Source organism: Sorex fumeus, unplaced genomic scaffold, assembly GCF_029834395.1.
Source record: "Sorex fumeus unplaced genomic scaffold, SorFum_2.1 ptg000048l, whole genome shotgun sequence".
NCBI classification, from domain to species: domain Eukaryota; kingdom Metazoa; phylum Chordata; class Mammalia; order Eulipotyphla; family Soricidae; genus Sorex; species Sorex fumeus.
Window position 1 is genome coordinate 4,740,446 of NW_026606105.1, and position 25,964 is coordinate 4,766,409.

Here is a 25,964-nt window from a genome sequence, read left to right on the forward strand (position 1 = left end):
CTTACTCTGGTTTCTAGGGCCCAGCACCTTACCCTTCATCCAAGCCCTGCAATAGGGACGGGAATTACTGGTTAAGGACCCTGGTGTCCATATTTTATCTGGGATAAAAGAAAGAAGCAACATTGGTGAGAAAGGAGGGTCAATTCCTTGAACAGCAGAGGGAATAGAGGTGACTTCCTCAAAACAGAATGAAGGTCAGTCAGTGAAGGGAAAAAAATCTTTTGACACTTCATGGTCATAGTGGGCCCAGTCAGACATTTTTATTGGTTTAGTATATTTATAAGCTTCAGGGTTGAGGAACTCAGACAGCAGGGAAGCAAAGTGATTAATAGACATCCATGTAGGAAGGGCGGTCTACTGTGGGGAGAGGACAATTCTTCAGGAGGACAGATTGAAAGAGTCAAGAGAACCTGAGGCAGTTGAAGAGTGACATTAGCCATCCTTTTGTGTTTGGTCTCAGGAATCCTTCTTCTTGACCTGAGGAAGAAAGAACATTCTCAAAGACTTCGAATGACATAATGATGGGAGTGGGTTAGACTCTGGAGCCTGACCAGGAAGGGGCATGATGGTCCCCCACCCGCCATGCTCCAGCATTGCATTTTATAGCCACTAGAGAATTCTTCTCCCATCCCATACAAGCAGTCCCGTAATGATCTCCTGAACATGGCAGGGAACAGGAGGGCTGATATCAGCTCTGGAAGTCCCTTAGAGCCATTGAATGAGGTTCCACCTCTTCCTCCCAGCACCCGCCCTTCCTGCCCTCTTCTTACCATGGCAATCAGCACCAGGGTGCTGACCAGCAGAGCATATAGTGTGGCCTTGCCCAGCAGGATCTCATAGAGGAGGGTAGCAGACAGGACCCCCTGCTGATACGACCCTGGGGGGTGGGGGAGAGAACTGGTGACTCACGGGTCACAGATGATCCGTGAGCACATACATTAGGCCTGCCCACTTCCCTCACCCACCAGGGTCCAGGGGCTCTCTGTTCCTTGGTTAAGGAGCACAGACCATGAGAGGTGGAGAGAAGGAAGGGAGGGGTTACTTACTTGCAGTGAGGCCACAATCTAAAAAGAAGAAGGGGGAAATGAATGAGTAGGGAAGTGGATTATTTTGTTTTGGGACCACCCCTGGCAGTGCTAAGGGGCTAATCCTGATTCAGTGCTCAGAGTCACTGCTAGCAGTGCTTAGGGACCATATTCCGTGCCAGGACTTGAACACAGGCCTCCTACATGCAAAGCAGGTTCTCCAGCCTGTTGAATTCTCTCTCTGTCTCTTTCTCTTTCTAACCCCTAGAGAAGGCATTATTTAAAGAGATGGAGCTTTTAAGTGAGTCCTGGTTAACATTCCACTCCCCCCCCTCCCCAACCTCCTCTTGATTTCCACCTCCTAGACATCCTTGGAGCTGTGGTCTTCCCCTTTCACTTCAGGGACAACCCCATTGGAACCTTCAGAAACTAAGGCCAGTGATGGGTCAGGACATGGCCCGCCCTGAGACGCAGAGCCTTGCAGCCGGCTAGAAGGGGGGCCCTGGCTGTGAGGTTGTGTTGGGCTGAGGATCCTGGGGAGAACAGGCTCATCTGCAGGTAGATCTCCCCACCCTTTCTGCACCTAGCCCTGTGCTCTCCCCAGTAGATGTGGTCTCACCCATGCCTACACACACACACACACACACACACACACACACACACACACACACACACAGACCCCTGCCAGGGCCCCAGGAAACCTCCCCCTCACCTGCTCTGCCCCAGGCTTCAGCACTGACATTCTGGGTGACAGGTTTGGGCCTTCTAGTTTCTTCAAAGTTCCACTCATCCTCGTCGCTGAGCCCATAGAAGCGAACTTGGCAGCGGAAGTGGTTGCGAGGGTCATGCCAATAGGCGGCAGAGACCCTCAGCCGGCTGCTCAGACAGTAGGTGGATTTCTTCTCATCAGGCTGCTCCTTGAGGGGTTCGGGGTCCGTGCTGACCCCACTCTGCACCTCCTTGTCGTTCACCCACCAGCTCAGCTCCACATGGTCGGGGTAGAAGCCCGTGGCCAGGCACACGAGAGTGGCCTTCTGGGTCTCGTTGATCTCGGCTTCAGAGGGTTCAAACACGGCCACCTGGGGTGGTTGCACATCTTTCAGGCTCTCTGAGGAGTAGAGGGCTTGGGGTGAGGACTGGGGGAGAGCTGTGTGTGCATGATTGTATGTGTGTGTGCATGTGTGTGTGTGTGTGTGAGAGTGTGTGTAGAAGTAGAAGTTGGTCCCATTTCTCTGACTTACCTGTTGGATTCACCTAGGGACAGGTTCCATGTATTGTCTCTACTCCATAAAGTAGCAACACAAATGGCATGGCCCAGATATCAGATAACAGTCCCCTCACTGTTGCTATCTTTTAAAAATGTTCTCTATTTCTTGTGGGGGCTGGAGTGATAGCACAGCGGTAGGGCATTTGCCTTGCACGCAGGCAACATGGCCGACCCGAGTTCGATTCCTCTGCCCCTCTCGGAGAGCCCGGCAAGCTACCGAGAGTATCTCGCCCGCACGGCAGAGTCTGGCAAGCTCCCCGTGACGTATTCCATATGCCTAACACGGTAACAACAAAGTCTCCAATGGAGACATTACTGGGTCCACTCAAGCAAATTGACGAACAACAGGAGGGCCTTTACCTTTACCTTTACCTCTATTTCTTGTAGTGCCAGAGATAGAACCATCTTCGGCTAATCATTGATGTTGCCCGTTTCTTCTCCACCAATAAACTTACTACTTCCCGCCATATTTTGTCATAGTTATTTGAATGGAGCACAGACTTGGAACCAGAATCACAGGACTGCAGTCTCTGAGCTGATTTAGTCCAGCCCGGTCAAGCTCTCTTTTCCTCTGTCTCATTTATTTCTCTTGTTGGCCAGTTTCTTTGCACTGACTCTCCCTTGCAGGGGTGATTGAAAATGACACAGGGATTCAGACAACTCCAATCCTAAACAGAGAGGGAAATTTCTATCTAGGTTGGAGGGTCAGAATAGTGAGAGGGGGTTAGGGATCAGTGGGTCCTTGGAGGGAGGAGGGATTCTTTATATGAGAATACACAGATAGCAGAGTTTCATGCACTCATGGAAAAAATATCATTTCACATTTGGGGTACTCCCAAGAATGGGATTTTCTTGGTATTTTGTGGCTGCTGGGGTCTTTCTTAGCCATTTCTTCACTTCTAGATGTTCCCAACCCTGTTTTGATTCAGCTCAGATGGGTAACAATCTCCCCAGAGGTCAAGTTCAGGGATTCCCTGTCTTCTTGCTGTTACTCCCTAAGTTATACTTTCCCTAGTATATAACTGCCTGTATAGATGTCTGAGCTTCTCAGAGCATCATCTTCATGTGGGGTTCTCTTAGGCCTCTGCTAGATAGGGTCTTCCATGGCCCCCAGGAGGCAACGCCCTTCAAGCTTCTTCCCCAGGGGCACATTTTGTAGCTCCTCAGCTTTGGTTCCCATGAAACTTTTTCTTTGTTTCTGTGCAAATCTTCTAAAATGAGCAACAGTGATCTTATGAGATCCTATTTTGTCTGGAAGATGGAGGAAGCACTCTTCTATGTGGCACCTCCCATTTTGCAGAAAGGTAACCAAACCTCCAGGACTGGCTCCATGAGTGTGTGTCCTGTGTGTCTAATGGACTCTTCCATTAGAAGTACTTCCATTTGGTTTCATGCTATGGTCACCATTTGGAAATTCAAAGTGGGATGTGGGTAGCCTTTGGGCCACATCTGCTGGTGCTCAGGGTTTACTCCTGTCTCTGTGCTAGGGGTCACTCCTAAGAGAGTTTGGGAGGCCATATGTAGTGCCTGACTGAAGTGGGATCACTTGTGTACAAGGTGAATTACTTAACTCCTGAGCTATCTCTGAAGCCCTCAGAGTGATCTTTTGGGGGGTCACACCTGGCGATGCACAGGGGTTACTCCTGGCTCTGCACTCAAGAGTTACTTCTGGCAGTGCTCAGGGGACCATATGGGATGCTGGGAATCGAACCCAGGTTGGCCGCGTGCAAGGCAAACGTCCTACCCGCTGTGCTACCGCTCCAACCCAGAGTGATTTTTTTTAAATGCTATCCCTTACATTTCCATCTGAGCAATCCCCAGCTGGTGTTCTTTTATCTTCCTCCTGCTACTTCAGTATGTCCGGATCTTTCTGGCTCAGCCAGCTTGAAATGGTAATATCCCAACTTCTACCTGCATTCCTGAGCTCCTCAATCTCTCTGCTCTCATCTCAAAGACCCTGCCTCTGGAATTCTCCATTCCTCCAAGGCAACTCATGTGTCTTCCCTCCTCCTCTGCCTGCAAACATACTTCTTACTGTGAGAGAATAACGGTGGAGCTCTGAGCACCTATGATCACGGTCACGGTCCTCCTGTTGTTCAACGATTTACTCGAGTGGGCCCAGTAACATCTCCATGGTGAGACTTCTTGTTACTGTGTTTGGCATATCAAATACGTCACGGGGAGCTTGCCAGGCTTTGCCGGGCAGGCAAGATACTCTCGGTAGCTTGCTGGGCTCTCTGAGAGGAGCGGAGGAATCGAACTCGGGTCGGCCATGTTGGCTGCATGCAAGGCAAACGCCCTACTGCTGTGCTATCGCTCCAGCCTGAGCACCTATGATACTTCTTATATTTATTGCTGCTGTGGGGATGGACCAAACATCAGCAGGACCCTCACTCCACTCTACAGCACATCTGTGGGGGGAGGAGCGTGCTTGCCTCGTGGTCTAAACATGGATGCTATTGCGCTTCTGTGCTCATGCAAGGGCCAGCTGCAGGCAGGAGTCCCAACTTCATCTTTCTTGTTTCCAGCCCCATTCTTATCCTGACCCAGTTCTCCCCTTCATTCTTACCATGCCAAATTCTTGGCACTGAACTGGTCCTCCCCGCTCAGGACCCCCTACGTGGCCAAGCCCTGCATCAGGACCTCCGTCCCTGACTCCCACCCCCTAAGCACCCCATTCCTGTGTCAGATAACCTAAATGCAGCCTCTGGGAACTCCTGGAAGCAATCTGAAGAGGTTGGGCTGATGGCGCTAGATGCACTCACCAGGAAGCAAGGTGCAGCCTCCCCCTGTCTTTACCTGGCTTATCTGGTTCCAGACTCCCTATCTTTCGCCACCTCAGCTACTCCTGAGAACCCAGCATTTTCCTCTGGGGAAGGAGTATCAGAGCTTCACTTGGATCCAGCTTAATGATGGCCTAGATACAAGGCTGCTCTCTCATAAGCCTGGGTGAGTCATCCCCAGCAGCTCCCTCTCTCAGACCTCAACGTTCTCATCAGCAGGCAGTGTCCCTGTCTACACCTTGGGCCTGAGAGCCCCTGGGAAATTTCCTCACCTCACAGCAAAATACCTGTTGCATTCCGGTGACATTATTTCCCAAAGATTTGGATGGTTTACCTTAGAGAACTTCATAGGAAGCTGGCAATTTCAGGCTGAGGGTAGGAAGCATTCTCTAAGGGTGATGACGCTTCCTAGGAAGCTAGCGGGTGCCGACCACCATCTCCCCTGCCCCATTCCAGCCCAAGGCTGAAGTTTAAGAGACAAGGGCAGGCAGGGATTTCAACTCTTCTTTTAAACCCGCATTTGTGAACAGGAAACCAACTCAGCCAGCCTTGATGAGAACCCTTTCCTTCTCTGAGGGATGTTTCTTTCTTCGGCCCCTCTGCGCCAACCTGCCTGTGACCCTTTTCGTTCTCTGTTCAGCTTCAATCCACCCCTCCCCCAACAATACATCGGAGGGGTGCGACCACTTTTGTCAGGCTAACGCCCGGGCTTTTCCTAGTCCTCCAGTTGGGTCACTCCCGCCTCCCAATCTTCTCAAGCTCAACTTTTCCCAGTCTGGGGTACAAACCCTCTCCTTCCCCACCACTCACCCAGCATTTCTGAACCGCAGGGGGAGAGATCAGAAGCACCGGGACACTCCATCCCTGTTCCGGGGCCGAGGCTACCCCATCCTCTCTGCCGTGGCGCAGAGTTGACCCGCACAGCCCTCACCGCGACCCCCACCCCCGCGGGAACACTGCCGCAATCCCCCACCCTTCCCCCCGCCAACCCCTCCACCCTTTCCAGAATTCCGGGGACCGAGTCCCCTGCCCACTTTACCTAGGACGGTGAGCCTGGTGCCGGGACCGAAATGCTGCTCGTAGGAGCACAGAGACCCACGTCCGTGCGCAAACGCCCGAGCGCGCGCGTCCCAGCCCCGCTCCCACAAAGCGCTCGGAGGGCACCCGGGTTCTCATCCCAGGACAGGAGCTGGCGGACACCCCCGCCCCCATCCCGGGACGGCACATCCCCGAGGCTCCCCGCAAGAAGCCGAGCGACCCCGCGGCGCCCCAGAATCCGGTCCCGCTCACCTAGAACCAGCAGCCGGGTGCCCGAGCCGAAGTACTGGGTCTCGGCGTCACAGCCCCGGAGTCCCGCGCAAAAACGCGCCGCGCGCCGCCGCCCGCTTACCGAGCACGGTCAGCCGGGTGCCGGGGCCGAAGTATTGGGTGTTCTGGGAACACAGCCGCGGGACGCGGCACAAAAACAGCCCCCGCGGCCGCCGGGTCCCCCCAGCCCGGGTTTCTGCTTACCCAACACCGTCAGCCGCGTGCCCGCGCCGAAATACTGAGTGTCTGCGCTCACAGCCCCCCAAGCCAGGACCAAAACCTGGCATCTGGGGTACCCAGCTCCAATGCGGGCGTTTCGGGGGCCCGAGTTTCCCAACCCCACCTGAGAGCGCTGCCCGGCGCAAAACTGGGCATCTGTCCATCTCTCTCCTGGACATCCCGCAAGGGGTGACTCGGTATCTCCTGCCCGGCTCCTTACCTAAAACCGTCAGCCTGGAACCCGCGCCGAAGTACAGCTCCCCGGTGTTAGCACAGCCTCGGCGTCCCGGGCGCAAACCTACCTGGGTCCCCAGACGCACACGGGGACCTAATGTCCACTCTGCCCTGCTCCTGCAATGTCCCGGCCCGGTTGAGGGGAGAGTTGTGCAGACTTAGAAGAGAGGTTTCAGGGGGGATACAGCCTTACCTAGCACGGTGAGCCGGGTCCCTGAGCCGAAGTACTGCTCAGCATAGGAGCACGGCGGGAAGGGGCCGCCAAGAACGTCCCCCCCACTTCCCACGCCCCTGAAGGGCACACTTTCCCTTTTCCTACTTGCTTCTTTCTTCCCTCTCCAGCATCAGCTGGACATAGAAAGGTGGACACTGCTTGAGGTCAGCTCCAATGTGCAGAGAAGCCACGTGATTTGGGGACAGGACAGTGGAGGGGAAGTTGAGTAGTTCAAGTTAAACCTGGCCCAACGTTCATGTATGATCTGGACCTTCACTGGCCTTTGTTTTTTTTATTTGAAAATATTAGGTGCCATCCACCGCTTTCAGGACTCTTCTGTGTTCTTTTTTTTTTTTTGGGGGGGGGGGGGGGCGTTCACACCGTGCTCAGGGGTTACTCCTGGCTCTGCACTCAGGAATTACTACTGGCAGTGCTGGGGACCATATGGGATGTTGGGGATCGAACCCAAGTTGGCTGCATGCAAGGCAAATGCCTTACCTGCTGTGCTATTACTCTGGCCCCTTCTGTGTTGGTTTGTTTGTTTGGCGATGGGGGACTACATTAGTGCTTACTCCCAACTCTGTCTTGGGCACTCATTCCCAGAATTATTCCGGGGACCATTTGATAGTGGGGGTGAAACCTAGTCCTCCCATATGCAAAGTATGCTCCACACCTTGGGTCATCTCTTCATCCCTGACCTGTGTTCTTCATAAGTAACATGCCTGCATTATTCCATCAAGGGTGCTTCTGAGAAGTGCTTAGTGCTGCTTTGATGCCTCTGGTGTTGGGGTTCCTGGGAAGCTGGATGTGGAGGAGGGAGACATCTCCTGAGTCTCAGGAGCTAAAGACCTGCAAAGGTGGGCCAGATCCAGCCCCAAAGGCCTCTCCCAGTGGTACCCCCACTCAGAGCTGAGTTCTAGGGGCTGCACACACAAGCTGTGGAAGGCAGTGTTTTTGTAAAAGCACCCGGTTCACCTGAACCATTGTGGCCCCCCCCAGTCCTCACAATGTTACACCTCGAAACAAAAATGTTTCCTCCCTCAGGCTCCCTCACCCACAACCTCCCCAACCTCCCGGCAGAGGCAGGAAACACAGGTGGCAGACCTCAGGGTGACTATGAATGGGGCTGGGCCAAGACAGACCCACTTCACCAACTCAGTTAAGTGGGGAGAGGAAGAGCATTGTACTCGGTGGGGGAGCACACACAGCACCCCAAGATCTATGCCATCTGCTGTCTTCACTGGGACGCTATAGGACCCTGCACAGATGCATTTATAGTGAAGTAGGTGGGAGGAGCGAGGGGAATGAATTAATCCAGCAAGTTCCGGGGTGAGGGCCAACAGCCCAGAGGCTCTGCAACTCCCCATCGCTTCCCCAACTCCCAAACTTTTGGAGGAGTTGGTGACTATTTAATGATTGTCTCTGAGGAGTCAAGGCTCTTGCTGGTGGCAGGGATTCCAGAGACTCCCCAGAAAGGCATGCACCCACTACCTTTGAGCCTGAGGTTTTTCCCACAGGTATAGTACAGCGGTAGGGCGTTCGCCTTACAAGTGGCCAACATGGCCGACCCGAGTTCGATTCCTCCGCCCCTCTCGGGAGCCCGGCAAGCTACCGAGAGTATTGGATATGCCAGACACAGTAACAACAAAGTCTCCAATGGAGATGTTACTGGGCCCGCTCGAGCAAATCGATGATCAACGGGAGGGCCTTTACTTTACTTTACTTTTACTATCTCTGAACTATGTACCCACAAGTGCCTGGCTCTGCTATCTGAGCTATTGTTCATGTTTCCCTGGGACCATCACACTGTCCCAAGGAAAACTGAGACCAAGTCTTTCTTTCTTTTTTAAGTGATAAAAATGATAAAAGTAACTTTATTAAGATGTAAACACTTCAGAATGTCTCTGATAAGGCTCTATAATTCTTTTATATAACACATTTTAGTTTATTATTTTTTAACTGAATCACTGTGAGATATGGTTACAAAGTTTTTGTGATCAGGTTTCAGTCATACAATGTTCCAGCACCCATCCCTCCGCCAGTGTACTCTTCCCACCACCAATATCCCCCATATCTGTCCTGCCACCACCCCCTCAGTCTGCCTCTAAGGCAGGCACTTTTCTTCTCATTATCCCTCCCTCTCTCCCTCTCCCTCCTTCTCTCTCTTCCTTCTTCTCTCTTTCTCTTCTTCTTCTTCTTCTTCTTCTTCTTCTTCTTCTTCTTCTTCTTCTTCTTCTTCTTCTTTTCTCCTCTTTATCCCTCCCTCTCTCCCTCTCCCTCTCTCCCTCTCCCTCCTCTCTCTTCCTCCTCCTCCTCCTCCTCCTCCTCCTCCTCCTCCTCCTCCTCCTCCTCCTCCTCCTCCTCCTCCTCCTCCTCCTCCTCCTCCTCCTCCTCCTCCTTCTTCTTCTTCTTCTTCTTCTTCTTCTTCTTCTTCTCTCTTTCTCTCAGGCTTTGGCCCAGTAATCCCCACCAAACATTGAGTGCTGGCTTCTGCCCGCCTTTGAGAAGACAGCGTCCTGCTACTCAAACCATTCCCTTGTATTTCTATGACTTGTATTTAAGAATTATTTTTCCTCTGAATAAGGAATGTGACTTGCATGCCTTCTTTTTCTTGAAGGTTCACTGTGAACGATGGTGATGATAGATACCCAATGAGTGGATGAGCACACTCATGCGTATGTGTAAATTGCACATGCACTTGTGTGAGCCCGTATGTAACATGCTCACATGTCCAGGAGAGCTGGAAGTCCTGTGTTGTGGTTGTATAAATGAAGATTGATGGAAATTTCAGGAAGACCTGGCTCTATCTAAACTAGCTCATTTTAACTTCACTCATGAATTCATTCATTCACTCATTCATTCATTTATTCAAAGGTAGTTTATGCTGTATCCTAAAAGACTTCAAATAGCACATCCAGTCAAATGGTGATGTCAGGATGTCAGACAGAGGAGGAGCTGGTCCCAAGGAGGTGTGCTCAGAGCACCAAGAGAATAAAACATGGGTTGCAGTGCGTTTGGTCTCCAGGAGGTGAGGGGTAATGTCCAATCTAGGAAAGCTCCTCTAGGGAGGAGAGCACACTCATGCTTTCTTGGAGGAGATTAAGGTAGAGAAGTACAAAATGAAAACAAGTAGTTCTGGGTGCACTTCAGGAGAGAGAGGACTGAGGTGAATGTTTAATAGGAGGTAAAGGAAAATTATTCCTTTGCATATGTCCTAAGTGAATGGCATCACCTAGGGACATGGAGACAACAAACAGCTGATACCAGGTCTGGGCCAACATTATTTTTCTGTCCTTAGAGAAGGAATCCAGGAGCATTTAGTTCACTAAAGAGGCACTTCTGATCTGACAGTAAATTTAAGAACATATTTTTTATTGAAGCATAGTGATATAAACAGTTACAAAGTTGTTAATGATTGCGTTTCAGTCATCCAATATCTTTTCTTCACCAGTGTATATTTCCTGCCACCAATGTCCCCAATTTCCCTCTCTGCTCCCAGACCCAGCATGCCTGTATGATACTTTTCTTCTTATGGTCTCTCTCTTTCTCTTTGTTTCTGTTCGTCTGTCTCTCTCATTATAGGGACTGTGACTTACAATACTGTGACTGAAAGGTTATCATGTATACCACTTTACTTCCTTTTTGCATTCAGTTCTTTTCCAGGGTGATCATTTCCAACTATCATTGTCATAGTGTTCTCTTCTCTGTCCTAACTACACTCTCCCACAACTTGTGGCAAGCTTCCTACCAATGACGGGTCCTCCTGGTCCTCATTTCTACTGTCTTTGGGTATTAGTCTCATACTATGTGTTGTTTTTATCCCACAAATGAATGTGATTATTCAAAGCCTGTCCCTCTCCCTCTGACTCATTTCACTCAGCATGATACTCTCTATGTCCGTCCATGTATAAGCAAATTTTATGAGTTCACTTTTCCTTTATTGATTGAGATTCTGTGGTTTACAATGTTGTTAATAATGATTCCTTGTGCACATAATGAACAGTAAATTAAACAGGAAGACACCCTGGTGGGTGAGAGTGTATTTTCTAATTAGTGCTTTTGCTCCTCAGCGGGAAACCTACTGGAAGATGTTGCGGGAACTCCTGAGGTGACTGAAAGCCTGTGGGTGACATAGACAAAGCTTGGGCTGCCCCTCAGAACACCTCCACCTCAGAACACTGGACAGCGCTTCCTAGGGTCAACACCAACAATTCTTTTGTCTGTTCGGAGTCAGCCTTTCCACACCCAGATATCCACTTCTTTCCATGTCCACATGATCCCTTGGACAAGGGGGAGCACTATTGCAGGCCTGGCTTCCTCACCAACTTCCCGCGGCCACTGCACTTTCTATAAACACCTCATGTCTCTGTCTAGACGGAGGAGAGCCGCCCAAGTGTTCAGAGAGCAGAGAAAGAGCACTCCAGATTCTCACGCAGTCAAGTGAAGCAGAACAAGGTATCTTTATTGGTTTGGTACATGTGGGCATGCTGGGATCGCCACTGGGTGAGTAAGGGAGGTTGGACCACTGGTCCTAGTGGGATGCACTGGGACAACAGTGAGTGGGAGTGGTGGGCAGGAACCCACTGATTCTGCAGGAGCACCGGAGGTGGCAGGGGGTAGAAACGCACAGGCCATTTGGGGCCACAGCAGGTTGGCGACTCTTGGCTCCATCTTTGAGTCAGCTTCAGGAATTCTTTCTCTTGGCCTGAAGAAGAGAGGTTGTGGGGTGGTAGGAGCCAAACATGGTGAAGATGAGAGGGAAAGGCATAACCCAATGACAAGAGGAAAACTTGAAATACCCACTGAGCTTGTAGGTGACCCCAGAACCCCTGAGAAATAGGGTGGTTTCTGAGGCCTGGGGCAGACTCCATCTTTCTCTGTGACCCACCTCTAGCCCTGGCGGGGGTGGTGGTCTACATTTCTGGCTCTCCCTTGATTGTTGGGTTTTAAACCACCCTGCTCTCCCACCCTGCCCGCTCCTCACCATGGCCATCAGCACCAGGGCGCTGACCAACACAGCATACAGCGTGGCCTTGCCCAGCAGGATCTCATAGAGGAGGGTGGCAGACAGGACCCCCTGGTGATACGACACTGAGACACAAGTGGGGGTCAGTGGGTACCTGGGAACACGCACCATGGCCTCCCCGAGGCTCCACCTCCCTTAGGTTCTCTGCTTCCCATTTGGGAACAAAGACCAAGGGAGTGTGTGTGTGTGTGAGTGTGTGTGTGTGTGTGTGTGTGTGTGTGTGTGTGTGTGTGTAGAGTGGCGGGGACAGAAGGGAGAGTTTACTGTTTACTTACTCGAGGTGAGGCCACAGTCTGCAAGAGAAGCAAGAGAGTCGTGGATGAGAAATTACACTTTCTGAAGCTGGTTGGCCCCTCTCAGGCTTAGTAAACACAGAGCTCCCCTCCAACTCCCCCACCCCACTGGGCTCCTTTCAGACACCAGCACTGGCATTTTTTTTTCCTGTTGTGACCATAGTGGGACAGCATCTTTCAAATCTATTGTTCCAAGGGATAGGGGCACCCACCATTTTTGAGCTCCGTGGGTTGGTGGAAAGGGGAGAGCTTCCTGCAAGGTTGTGTTGGGCTGAGGGTCCTGGGGAGAACAGGCTCACCTGCAGGTGGGTCTCCCCGCCCTTTCTGTACCTAGCCCTGTGCTCTCCCCAGTAGATGTGGTCTCACCCACGCCTACATACACACACACACACACACACACACACACACACACACACACTGACCTCTGCCAGGCCCCCAGGAAACCTCCCCCTCACCTGCTCTACCCCAGGCTTCAGCACTGATATTCTGGGTGACAGGTTTGGGCCTTCTAGTTTCTTCAAAGTTCCACTCATCCTCGTCGCTGAGCCCATAGAAGCGAACTTGGCAGCGGAAGTGGTTGCGAGGGTCATGCCAATAGGCGGCAGAGACCCTCAGCCGGCTGCTCAGACAGTAGGTGGATTTCTTCTCATCAGGCTGCTCCTTGAGGGGTTCGGGGTCCGTGCTGACCCCACTCTGCACCTCCTTGCCGTTCACCCACCAGCTCAGCTCCACGTGGTCGGGGTAGAAGCCCGTGGCCAGGCACACGAGTGTGGCCTTCTGGGTCTCAGTGATCTCGGCTTCAGAGGGTTCAAACACGGCCACCTGGGGTGTTTGCACATCTTTCACGCTCTCTGAGGAGTAGAGGGCTTGGAGTGAGGACTGGGGGAGAGCTATGTTTGAGTGATCGTCTGTTGTGTGTGCACGCATGTGTGTGTATGTGTGTGCACATGTACGTGTGCATGGAAATTGCCATAACAGCAAAGTCAGGTAAAGCTGTTATGTTAGTTTGGGGTTCATATCCCATCTTCTTTGCCAACCCCTGCTTCTTAGTGCCCCTTAGGGATGCTTGCCTCCACTAAGGATGACTTTGTCTCCTTAGGTGACACAACTTTTTGTTTTGTTTTGTTTTTTGCTTTTTGGGTCATACCCAGCAATGCACAGGGATTACTCCTGGCTCTGCACTCAGGAGTTACTCCTGGCAGTGCTCAGGGGACCATATGGGATGCTGGGAATCAAACCCTACCCGTTGTGTTATCTCTCCAGCCCTGACACAACTTTCTTAACTTCCTTTTCAAAGTCTCCTACTCCGAGGATCAAAAGAGCTCATGAGTTCCTCTGTTCTCCTACTTGTTGCCTTCTCCATGCCTGTCAAATCTTTCAACTCAGAAGCATTTGCACTAGAGTTAGATTCGTAGGCAGAGGAATCATGGCATCATGACCTTAGGAACCAAGCTGACTTTCCCTAATTACTGCTTTCCTGTTCTAACAAGGCGGAGGGGTTTGTTTCCATGATGGCACATGCTGAGAATCAGTCTTTCTTGCCTAGAAGAGATAGTTTCCACATTGCATCAGAACGTCATTTTTCCTCACTTGCGTTTAGTTTTTCTCCCATTTCCCCCCCCCCCCCCCCCATGTAGCCTACATAGAGTCTCGCAGTCGCCTCTCACTATGGTCATAACAGATGTTCCCATTGACTCCCAACCAGTGCTCAGAGCTGCGTAGTAGCTTGCCCAGGGTGGGTGTCATCCCTGGAAAGATGATGCTGGTGGCTAAATTTTCTTCTTTCCAATACCCAGTGCACTTTTTCCTGGCAGCTTTGTGATCTGAGGTCAAATCCAAGCTCTGAATTCTTGGAAGCAGTAAAATCCTGTTCAAATATGTACAAAGCTCAAATCCCAAAAACGATTTCATCAGAGGGTTCCTGCTGTAACTCTGGTTCCTTTCCATGACTGACAGATGGGAGAGAGTTTCCAGGTTTGCTGGAAGGTGTGAACTCTGAGGACACAAAGGAAGGACACCACTTTATCCATATTTTAGAGACCCTCCCTCTAGTCAGATTTTTCTGTGCCGTCTATTTTATTTAGCTCTTTTAAAACAATGGGACTGTTTTGGATATTTTGGTTTTTAGTTTTTGGTATTTCTAGTGGGAGAATTGAGTTACAGCTTTGCAAAGGGGTAAGTTGCATGTTGGGTTGCCGATAAAGTTCCATATTATGTTTTTGAGACAGCCCAAGACAGTTCATGTATACCCCCTGAACCCACCCCCCAACCTAGGCATTCTGAATCATGGTGATTTGAACAGTTCAATGTCCCTGATACTCCCTATCATGTGCTCTTGTCTACAGGGTAATTTCTCCTTCAGCCAACCTGGCAGAACCTCTGCATCCTCCTCCTGCAGCCTGTATTGAACCTACAACCCAACACACCCTCACACCGCTTCTGGATTGTGTCCCCCGAGCACAGTCCCTCCACTCTCTTTTGCCTTCTTCCCAGTGTTGTCCTGCTGGATTCCTGGGCTCCGATGGCCCCAACCCTGCACCCCGCATAGCCCTGAGCTGCCCAACAACGTTGCCTTCTCCCTACTTTTCTCTACTTTATGTCTTATCTGCTGCTAAGATGGATTCAGTTTCCACTTATTGATTCAGACTCCTCTGACCTCCCCAACCAGTGTCCCCAGGAACTCACCTCCCAGACCAGTATCCCTGGGAAATCACCTCCCCAACCAGTATCCCAAGGAACTTACCTACCCAACCAACCAGTGTCCCAAGGAACTCACCTACCCAACCAACCAGTGTCCCCAAGAACTCACCTCCCAGACCAGTATCCCTGGGAAATCACCTCCTCAACCAGTGTCCCAAGGAACTCACCTACCCAACCACCAGTGTCCCCAAGAACTCACCTCCCAGACCAGTATCCCTGGGAAATCACCTCCCCAACCAGTGTCCCCGGGAACTCACCTCCCGGACCAGTGTCCCAAGGAACTCACCTACCCAACGAGTGTCCCCAAGAACTCACCTCCCCAACCAGTGTCCCCGGGATCTCACCTCCTCGACCAGTGTCTCCAGGAAGTGACCTCCCCAACCAGTGTCCCTGGGAACTCACCTCCCCAGCCAATGTCCCAAGGAGCTCACCTCCCCAACCAGTGTCCCTGGAAACTCACCTCCCCAGACAGTGTCCCTGGGAACTCACCTCCCCAACCAGTGTCCCAGGAATTCACCTCACCAGCCAGTGTCCCCAGGAACTCACCTCCCTGACCAGTGTCCCAAGAAACTCACCTCCCCAACCACTGTCCCCAGGAACTCTACAGGTGCTATGACCTAGACTTCTGCTCTTAATGGCTCAGCAGCATGCCCCAACCCCCAAAGTCGCACCAGCCTACTGCTCCACTGCCTCTGGAGCCCCAAATACCTGAAGGAGAACCACATAGATCTTGGGAGGCTACTAGAACAGGGAGACAGGGACAAAGAAGGTAGAAGAGAATCCTGAGCTCGGGGGAGGGGGCGGGGAGGAAGCATCTGAACTGGGAGGCAAAGAGACTCGCCACAACAGACTCAACAAGGCAGAAAGAATCAGAACAGGGTGGGGAAATGGGGAAGAGCAGAGAGAAAAGGGGAAAGGAAAGTGAGCCACCCTGCAGAAGAACGTTGAGAAGAGAGAGGCGTCTCGAGAAGAGGAAAGAAGTGCGAGAAGGCAGAGGCTGGAGCTGGGGCAACAGTAGGAGGCTGGATAGAGTTGAGCCCAGCCTCCCTGGGGGACTGGGGAAAATTCGGGGAGCCAGGTAGGAGCAGCCAGGAGCCTGAGGACCTCTCTCTTCTTCCGCTCTCCCCTCCCAGAATTCATCCCTAGGGACCCAACTCTACATCCCCCGCAGCAGTGGGGTGTGTGTGGGGGGAATCTCTTACTTGTCACAGTGAGCCCGGTGCTGACTTAAAGGCTGTGGTCTAACCCTTCAGGCTGTACATGTTAGCACCCCGACTGCATAGAGCACCTTTTCTGCCCGGGCTCTTGGCTCTGAGAAAGGGCTGTACGCTAGGGAGAGGGTCACCGCTCACTCCAGGGAACAGTCTTAGAGGGAAGAATGAGTGTCAGGAAGAGCAAGAAGCCACAGGAGTTGCAGGGAACTGCACCCGGGGTCCACACCCCAGGCCTCATCCAAGACAGGGAGCCACATCCCATCCCCAAAGCACAGCGGCTTGGTGCTCCACAGCTGAGCACAAGGATGCCCGAACCAAGCATCACCCGGAGTCGGGAGCTCTTTCCAGAGCTTCCACCCAGGACTTTGGGAACCTCAAGCCACTACTGCCCCCTCCCCACCAGGGTCAGAGAGTTTTCTCTGCTGCATCCTCTGCCCTTGCCCCTCACCACAGAGCTCCCCACCCAAGGCTTACAGCACACACATCCTTACCTAAGACAGTGAGTTTGCTCCCGCTGCCGAAATAGAGCCTCTCGTTAGTAGCACAGCAGCCAAGCCTCGCCTGCAAACTGCCCTGCGCCTTCCGGCCCTTCCTGCCCCAATCCCACCCCGACCTCCCCCTTCCCCACTCTTAGTTCTGGGAGTTTTAGGGGGCAGACCACCGGGCCTTCTAAGACTTCATCCTGGGGACCCCACATCCTCCTCCTGTGTACCCATCTCTTATCTGCTCCAGGTAGGAAGGATCTCCCCTCCATCATGGCCACGGGGGGCTCCCTCCAAGGAGGCAGGAGATGAACAGGGTGACCCCCTCCTGGAGGGGTCTAACTTCGCCTCTCTTAGGGGGATGGGCAGAGCGGGGCTCTGTACGGCCAAGCCTGGGAAGTTGGTGGCAGAGTCTCTACTGGCTGCATCTGAGCAGTTCAGAGCTTCCGATGGGAGACACAGACCCGAAGCACCCAAGCTGCAGTGCCCTGTGGATGTGGGACCCTCCCCTGGAGTCCCAGCCTCCAGCCCCGACTCACTTACCTATCACGGTGAGCCGACTGCCCTGCCCAAAATAAACGGTGTCCCCAAAGCACAGCCTGACGGTTCTGCTTTAAAACCTCCCGGTGGAGTCAGAGCGGTAATACAGAGGGTAGGGCACTTGCCTTGCACACAGCTGGCCCCGGGTTCCACCCCCGGCACCTCATAGGGCCCCCTCGCCCTCCCAGATGTGATCCCTGGTTGCACATCTTGGGGACAGCTGGAGGCGACTCCTCAAAACCAAACCAACAAATAAAGACACTCTCTTGCTGGCTGCATATGAAGAGAGATCGAATTTTGGGAGAGCTGGGGCCTCTTCCCTCACAAAGCCTCCATCCTGCCTTCCCACCCTCTCAGGCATCTAGAGCTTCCCCCACAGTCAGAGAAAGGGGCCAGTGGGTTCTAGGAACCCAGACCAGGAGACTCAGGGTCCTACAGAGCTAACGCAGAGGGCCTGTCACGAGCTTCTGCACTGGGTAGCTTTGCCCAGACAGCGACAGACCCCTTCCTCCCCGAGTTGGGTCCCGGCACTAGAGCTGGCATTTCCTCCTCAGGACCCCAGGGGTGGGCCGACCCCACCCTGCCCACGTCCCCAGAACACAATCCCCTTCTCTGTCCCCCGGAGACCCCCAGACTCACCTAGGACCGTCAGCTTGGTCCCTGAGCCGAAGGTGTAGTCATAGTTACACACCAGAATCGGGCCTCTCTAAAAGGGACTCTGTCGACCCCCGCTCCACCTCCCACTGGTCCCCCCGCCAGAAAGGCACAGGCCTGGGGCTTACCTAGGACCGTGAGTCTGGAGCCGCCTCCGAAGTAAAGCTCAGTGTTTGCACAGTGATGGGGGCAAGGAGGAAAATGCAGTGGGGGTGAGGAGAAGAAGGAGGATGCCCTGGCCGGCATCCATGGGCGGAAGTGCCTCCTGCATGCTTTAGATGTTGGTCCAAGAGCAGTTTCAACTTTCAACTCGTGCATGGGTCAGAGTCTGTCCCCCTCAGCCTCTTCATCTCTCTGCAGGTCCCTAGAAAGTCTGTGGATCAGAGAGGGACACGGAGCTCAGGGTCTAAGACAGGGATTCCAGAGCTGGGGGTCCCCAATGGCTTTCTTTAAAGAAGGGCCAAGAGAGATGGTAAAGCAGGTAGGACCCTTCCCTTGCATGTGGCTGGCCTGTATTCGATCCCTGGCACCACATAACGTCCCCTGAGCCCTGCCAGGAGTAATTCCTCAGTGCTGAGCCAAAAGTAGGCCCTGAGCACTTTTGAGTGTGATCCAATCCTTCTTTAAAAAAAATACAGGGAGTAAATAAAGGGAGGGAATAAAAGGAAAGAAAGGAAAAGGGAGGGAGAGAGAGAGAGGGGGATGGAGAGGAAGTTGGAGAGGGTCCTCTACACACAGCATTAGCTGGGTTCTGCTGGTGTTGCTGGAATAAGGGGGAGGTCACTGGGCTTCTTGTCATATCTGGAAGCTCCTCCTGGAAAGTCATTCTCACCGTGACCTTGTCTTGAGGTGGACGTGTTGGAGGCAGAGTTTGGAACTGTGACCCGTGCAGGAAATTGGAGGTTCTGGGAGCTGGGACCCCACAGGAGGTTTTTGTAAAGGGCCCCAGTGAAAGTGAATCACCGTGGCCCCCTGTCCCCACAATGTTACATCATTGTACAAAAACGACTCCTCCTACTACCCACCCCTGGCCAGGAAGAAACCCGCGGGGCTGCTCCGAGAGGCTGGACAGCTGGGGACCTCGTCAGCCTCCCACTGCTGTGGCCGGGTGGCAGCGCACAGCACGCAAGCCTCTCGCCCCTTGTGTTCACTCGCCTCTGGGCCTTGAGATGTGCCAGTGTGAGGCTGGTGTGGGGTGGGGGGCTGCTCCCCCATCTCAGCCCCTCTGGCAGCTGCCCTACTGGGGCGACCACCCAGTCAGGCAGCAACGCCCCTTTCCACGCGCGCCCCGCCCCATCTCTGAGAACCACGTGCCAGGGGCCAAGGACACCCGGGTCCCCAGTTGCTTTGTCTCTCCCGAACCTTCATGGTGTGGCCTGAGGAAGTGCCCTCGAGTTCCAGGGCAGAGCCTGGACTTGCTTCTATTTGTAAACAATTTTAAGCTTTTTATTCTGGTTGTTGAGGTTACTGGTCACTGGTAACCTAGTGATATGTATGGTCCCCATTTATGGTGCCCAAGACCTTCCACCAGTGTCCTTAAGTTGCTTCTAATTTGCTTCTTTGTTGCCCTCACCCTTGACCATCTTAGTTCTGTAATCCAAGGCCAAGAGTTTATCATCGTTCATTTCTTATTCTCTTGCTCTGTGTCTCTATATACCACAATTGAATGAGTTTGTCAGTGTCTGTGCTTCTCTCTCTGACTTTTTTCCACTTAACATGACGCCCTCCAATTCATCCACATTGCAGCGAATGACATGATTTTAATCTTTCCTTACAGCTACAGACTATTCCATTGTGCGTCTGTGGATACAACAACCTCTTCATTCATTCATTTGCTATTGGATATTGGGGTCATTTCGATATCCTGGTTATTGTACTAAGCACTGCAATGAACAGAAGTGGGTATCTATCCTTTAGAAATAATGTTTTTGTGTTTGGGGATCGAGGGAGATGCCAAGATGCAGAAGCGCTCGGTCATAAGGAAGCTCTAGTATTAATCTTAAACTAATCTAGTCTCTAGACTAAGGGGTGGGGAATGATGGAGAGGTGGAAGACAAAAGTGAGATGTCTCACTTCTCAGGGCGGACCTCCAAATTGGAGTAGCATAAGAATGCAGGGGATGGCTGCATGCAGCTGGATAAAGAGTGTCAGGAATATCCAACTGCCATTGTTGTATGGTAGAGCCTCAGACAACAAGCTTCTCCCTCTCCCTGAGAGGAATTTCTACCAGTGGAGGCTGTTGGTAGATGTTTCCTTTTACCACACAAGATGACCACCTCGGAAAAGAGCCTCCAATTGAGTGGTCTAGATCCCACTCACTTCACTAGTTGGTGATTTCTTTCATTGTTTTTCTTTTTAATTTTTTTATTTAAATTTAATCACCAACTAGTGAATGTGAGTGGGATCTAGACCACTCAATTGGAGGCTCTTTTCCGAGGTGGTCATCTTGTGTGGTAAAAGGAAACATCTACCAACAGCCTCCACTGGTAGAAATTCCTCTCAGGGAGAGGGAGAAGCTTGTGTCTGAGGCTCTATTTAATTTTTTAAAATTGAATCACAGTGAGACGCACAGATACTAAGTTGTTCATGATTGGACTTCAATCATACAATGTTCCAACACCTGCCTCTTCACCAAGGTACATTTCCCACCACCTATGTCCCCACTCCCTCCCACCCACCATCCACCACCTCTATGGCACACAAATTTATTTCTTTTCTCTCTCTCTCTCTCTCTCTCTCTCTCTCTCTCTCTCTCACTCTCTCCTCTTTCTCCCTCTCTGTCTCATTTTGGCCATTCTGATTTGCAATATTGACACTGAAAGTTTCTCATGTATATGCTTTTACCTACTTTAAACATCAGCTCTTGTCTAGAAGAATCATTTTCAACTATTATTGTCATACTGGTCTCTTCTCTATCCTAACTGCCCTTCACCCAACACACACTTGTGGCAAGCTTCCAACCACTGACCAGTCCCCCGGCCCCTGTTTTCCCTGGTTGTGGATATTAGTCTTATACTATTCTTTTTTATATCCCACAAGTGGGTGAAGTCATTCTATATCTGTCCCTCTCCTTCTGAATCATTTCACTCAGCATGATACTCGCCATGTCTGTCCATTTATAAGCAAACTTCATGACTTTATGTTTTTTCAGATGCTGCCTTCAAATATGAAAGAAAAACAGGGGATTTGGAGTAACAGTGATACACTTACATGGGACAGTGAGCACAGTCAAAAGCAACATGACATTATGGGGGAACATTTGTGATTCTAATAAGAAGGACTAGTGTGCTCTGTATTAAGCTCTTTGAAATAAATAAAAAATAATAATTAAGCAACCCGAAAAAAATGATAGAGCATGTGTTTTGGAAAAAACTATTCAAATGGTACATTATAATAAGAAAAACAGCCCCTTGCAAATGGGGCTTAATACACTGATGCTCAATCCTAGGCACCTCAAGGTCCCCTAAGTACTGCCAGGAGCCACCTCCGAGCACAGAACTGGGAGTAACCCCCAGTACTGCCCTGTGTGGTTCCAATCTCCCCCAACAATGAATGCAAAATAAAGCTGCATTGAAATGCCACTTTCTACTTATTTGATGGACAAAACCTTGAGCTAGAAGCCCTTCTAGTGACTTAGTATGTGGCCATGCTCTTTCACAGTTTATTGCTGGCAGAAGTGGGAGAAAATGATACAGAACTTAGGAAACAATCTAGACACTTCTGTAAAGTTTACAAATCCATTGACTATCCACCCAGGGATCCCATCTATGGAATTTTTTTTTCTGTAACTAATCTCGTGTGCACATTCAAAATAGTGTGTGTAAAATATTTACATTATTTGAGCTTGCATATAAAGATGGGGAAAAACCAAGTGCGCATTAGTAAGTGGCTGGATAAAGGGGCTGAACCAGCCACAAAACAGAATATTACTCAATGCAGGAAAGGAGAATATTGTGCCTGGCGATGGGAAGCTCTCTACTCATATTGGTAACAGTAGTATTCCTAGATGCTATCTTTTGTCTAAGCAAAGGAGGAAAATAAGAATGATGTTTTTGTTTTGTTGATTCTGCAGAAAGAAACACTGAAAAGATACCGGTGGACAAATGTGGTTCCCTATGAAGAATGACTAAGGTCTGAGGAGACAGTACAGGGTTTGGCATAGACTTTGCATGATTAGGACACTGGCTCAATCCTGGCAGCTACACAGGACCCCGTACACTGCTGGGTCTTCCCTGGAGCTCCTTGGGAGCTTCCCAAGGAACCCAGGTGGTCCCTGACACTGAAAGTCCTGAGCCATCACCACACCCCACTTGGGAGCACCCCTCCCCACCAAAAAGAGTAATTAAAAATGGCAGAAATAAGAGTGAATACATTTTTTAAAAGAATAACATCATGTTTTATTTAAAAATATTTTTACAGAGGCAGGAAAGATGGGATGGGGTGGCGGGAGGGATACTGGGAAAACTGGTGGTGGAAAATGGACACTGGTGGAGGGATGGGTACTTGATCATTGTATGACTGAAATGTAATCACGAAAATTTGTAAGTCTGTAACTGTATCTCATAGTGATTCATTAAAAAAATTTAAAAATAAAATTATAAAATCTTACAGATATTTGGGCTGGAGCAATAGCACAATGGGTAGCAGCAGGTAGGGCATTTGCCTTGCATGCAGCTGACATGGCCGACCCAAGTTCGATTCCTCCGCCCCTCTCGGAGATCCTGGCAAGCTACCGAGAGTGTTTCGCCCACACAGCAAAGCCTGGCAAGCTCCCCGTGATGTATTCGATATGCCAAACACAGTAAAAATTCCCACAATGTTACTGGGCCCATTTGAGCAAATCAGTGAACAATGGGAGGACGGTGACAGTGACAGATATTTTCTAAAATAAATAAATAAATGTTTTAAATTTATTCACCGTGAAATATACAGTTACGAAGTTGTTCATAATTGGGTTTTAGTCATACGATGTTTCAATACCCAACCCTTCACCAGTGTGCATTTCCCACCTCCTGTGTTCCCAGTTTTTCTCCTACCACTCCTCCAGCCTATCTCCTCTCTCTCCTTCTCTCTCACTCTCTCTTTCTCCTTTTGAACATGATGATTTGCAATATCGGTAGGTACCGAAAGGTTATCATGGATATCCCTTTAACCTACTTTCAACACTCACCTTTCAAATAAATAGATCAAACACGCCTGAAATTCATATGGATGAATAAACCCTCCAAAATAGCTAAAACAATCCTTGGGGAAAAGAAAATGGGAAGCATCACCTTCCCCAACTTCAAACTGTACTTTGAAGTGGTAGTAATTAAAACAGCATGGTATTGGAAAAAAGCCAGACCCTCAGAACAACAGAATAGGGTTGAATGTGCTGACACAGATCCTCAAATAGGTCATCATTTAATCTTTGATAAAGGAAGAAGAAATATGAAGTGGAGCAAAGAAAGCCTCTACAGTAAGTGGTTCTGGGAAAATAGCTTTGATTTTTTTAGTTATATACCTGTATTATTATTTGCAACAAAATGGATTTCGTGAAACTTGAATAAAATCCCTTAATAAAGAGGTAAAAGAAAAACAAAGTCGTCTTTGAGCTTTGGAATACATTCCTTAATACAAGTGACTGCTTCAGTTCAGGGAGCCACGATTCTCTCCAAAGATCAGATTATGTTAGAAGCTGTGTGACAGTCCTGATGTGAGTTTCTAATCCATTAGGAAGCTTGTGAAAAATGCACCTGGATAAAGGAGTCCCCTTGGATGTATTCAATTCCTGACTGACATGGGCACGTTTGTTCTCCAACCAGGAGAATTGGCTGCGCAGAACATCAGATTAGTCTGCTAAACTCAATGCTCTGCGAACTCAGGAGGAAAATAAAGTGGGGACACACTCCATTTTAGCCCATGAGTAATGACAGAGCCCCATGAGCAATGACAAAGCCCCAACATAGTCTGAATCAGAGATCAATCTGTGAACTGCAAGGCAAGATTTATCATCTCTGCAAACTGAAGAGCACTTTCGTGAAGAGTTTTTGTTGTTGTTGTTTCGTCCCTTTTCCAATTTCTTCTTGTCTTCCTCAAGCTGTATACCTATCAATAATCTGCGTAGGCATTTCCTTTTGGTCATCTGGTTTGGAATTCTCATTTGAACAGCCTTATAGAGAATAACTCTCCTCCGTTTTGGAATTCCCTTTTGTTTTTAAATTTTTATTAGTGAAACACCATGAGGTACAATTGTAGACTTAAAATTTTTGTGCTTGGGTTTCAGTTATACAATAATCAAGTACCCATCCCTCCACCAGTGCCCATTTTCCATCACCACGGACCTCAGTATCCCTCCCATCCCCCATCTCCCAATCCCACCCTACCTCTGTGGCAGGGCATTCCCTTTTGCTCTCTCTCCTTTGGGGTGTTGTGGTTTGCAAAAGACGCAATGGGTGACAATCATGTTCGGTCTATAGTCTACTTTCAGCATGCTTCTTCCATCCTGGGAGGATCCTCCCAACACCTTTTACTTGGTGCTCCCTTCTCTATCTGAGCTCCCTTTTCCCTAGCACAATTCCCTTTGTTTGTAATCCTGGCGGGGTTTATTCCAGTTTTGCCACCTCTAGACTCACAGATCCCACCCGACGCCCCGCCCCCTCCTAGGCCCCGCCCTCAATGGGGAGCTGAGGTAGGCGCCATGTGGGTCATCCATCAGCAGGGGGCAGCCTTTCCCCATATCTTCTTGCTCAGCCTGCGTGCAATCTCAGCATGGCCACTGGAGGGGGCGAGAGGCATGCGGATGATACCCCTGGGACCGGAAGCTGGTGTGGATTCCCTGCGCTGCTCCCTTGTAGGTGTGTGTTGGGGTGAGGTTGATAGGCAGGCAGATGATAGCTATGCCTGGAGAGGTCTTGAAACCTTTTGAGCATGATAGTGAACTTCTTCCCACTCAAACTTTGTTTTCACTCCCTCCAATACAACTAAAACCAAATGAGGCTAAATTTGGAGTTGCCCAGAGACAGATCAGGAAGGCGGTCAGGCCTCCTTACGTAAGTTCTGATCCTTAGGAGAAGGTTTGCCAGCGCCTCTACTCAGATCTGTGTCACTTGGGGCAAGTTCTTATGAGGAGAACAGGGATGAGAATTTCTTCCTTGTGGAGTTCTCCTACGTACTCAATGTGCCAATACATGTCAGATTGGCCCAGTGTTTGAGTGCAATTAGTAAGAAACGTTATTAGCAATGTTTTTTGTTTTGTTTTGTTTTTTAATTAGTGAAACACCATGAGGTACAGTTGTAGACTTACAAACTTTTGTGCTTGGGTTTCAGGTATATAGTGATCGAGTACCCATCTCTCTACCAGTGCCCATTCTTCACCACCAATGATTCCATTAGCCCTCCCAACTCCCACCTCACCCTGCCTCTGTGGCGGGGCATTCCCTTTTGCTCACTCTTTCCTTTAGGGTGTTGTAATTTTGCCATAGAGGTATTAAGTCATCATGTTCGGTCTATAGTCTGCTTTCAGCACACATCTCGCATCTCGAGCGAGTCCTCCAAATATCCTTTTTTTTGGTGTTTCCTTCTCTATCTGAGCTGCTTTTTTCCCCAGCATGTGCTGCCGGCTTCCAAGCCATGGAGCAGACCTCCTGGTACTTATCTCAACTATTCTTGGGTGTTCGACTTCCATTTTGTTACTTTATATTCCCCAGATGAGTGCAATCTTTCTATGTCTGTCCCTCTCTTTCTGACTCATTTCACTTAGCATGATACTTTCCATGTAGAACCACTCATATTATTAGCAATGTTTTCATGAGGGTCTGGCCTCTGTCTCCCATGTTGGCTTCAAGCTTGAGCATCAGGATGACTTGGAAATCTCCTGAATAAATGAAGGGAACTTATGGGATCCCAAACAAGAATTTCTGATCAGGCAGGCAGGCAGGTGGGACCCAAGAATTTGCTTTCATCCAAAAATCTAGATAATCTTGGTGCTTTGGGTCCTGTAGCCGAACTTGTAGAATTACTCTTC

The 25,964-nt window shown here is 50.2% G+C and overlaps 2 gene segments (V, D, J or C); both read right to left on the bottom strand.

Moving 5' to 3' along the window:
* Positions 1-263: 263 nt before the first annotated feature.
* LOC130032369 (T cell receptor beta constant 2-like) lies at positions 264-6,758 on the bottom strand. The segment is given in 6 exon segments: positions 264-477; positions 771-877; positions 1,047-1,064; positions 1,738-2,133; positions 6,366-6,460; positions 6,727-6,758. Coding segments are annotated over 6 exon segments (669 nt in total).
* A 4,785-nt stretch (positions 6,759-11,543) lies between these two features.
* Positions 11,544-25,964, bottom strand: part of LOC130032506 (T cell receptor beta constant 2-like) — a 111,085-nt gene continuing 96,664 nt past the window's right edge. Inside the window, 5 exon segments of the C gene segment in view lie at positions 11,544-11,755; positions 12,035-12,141; positions 12,352-12,369; positions 12,825-13,220; positions 18,088-18,124. Of these exon segments, the coding sequence occupies positions 11,735-11,755; positions 12,035-12,141; positions 12,352-12,369; positions 12,825-13,220; positions 18,088-18,124 (579 nt within the window).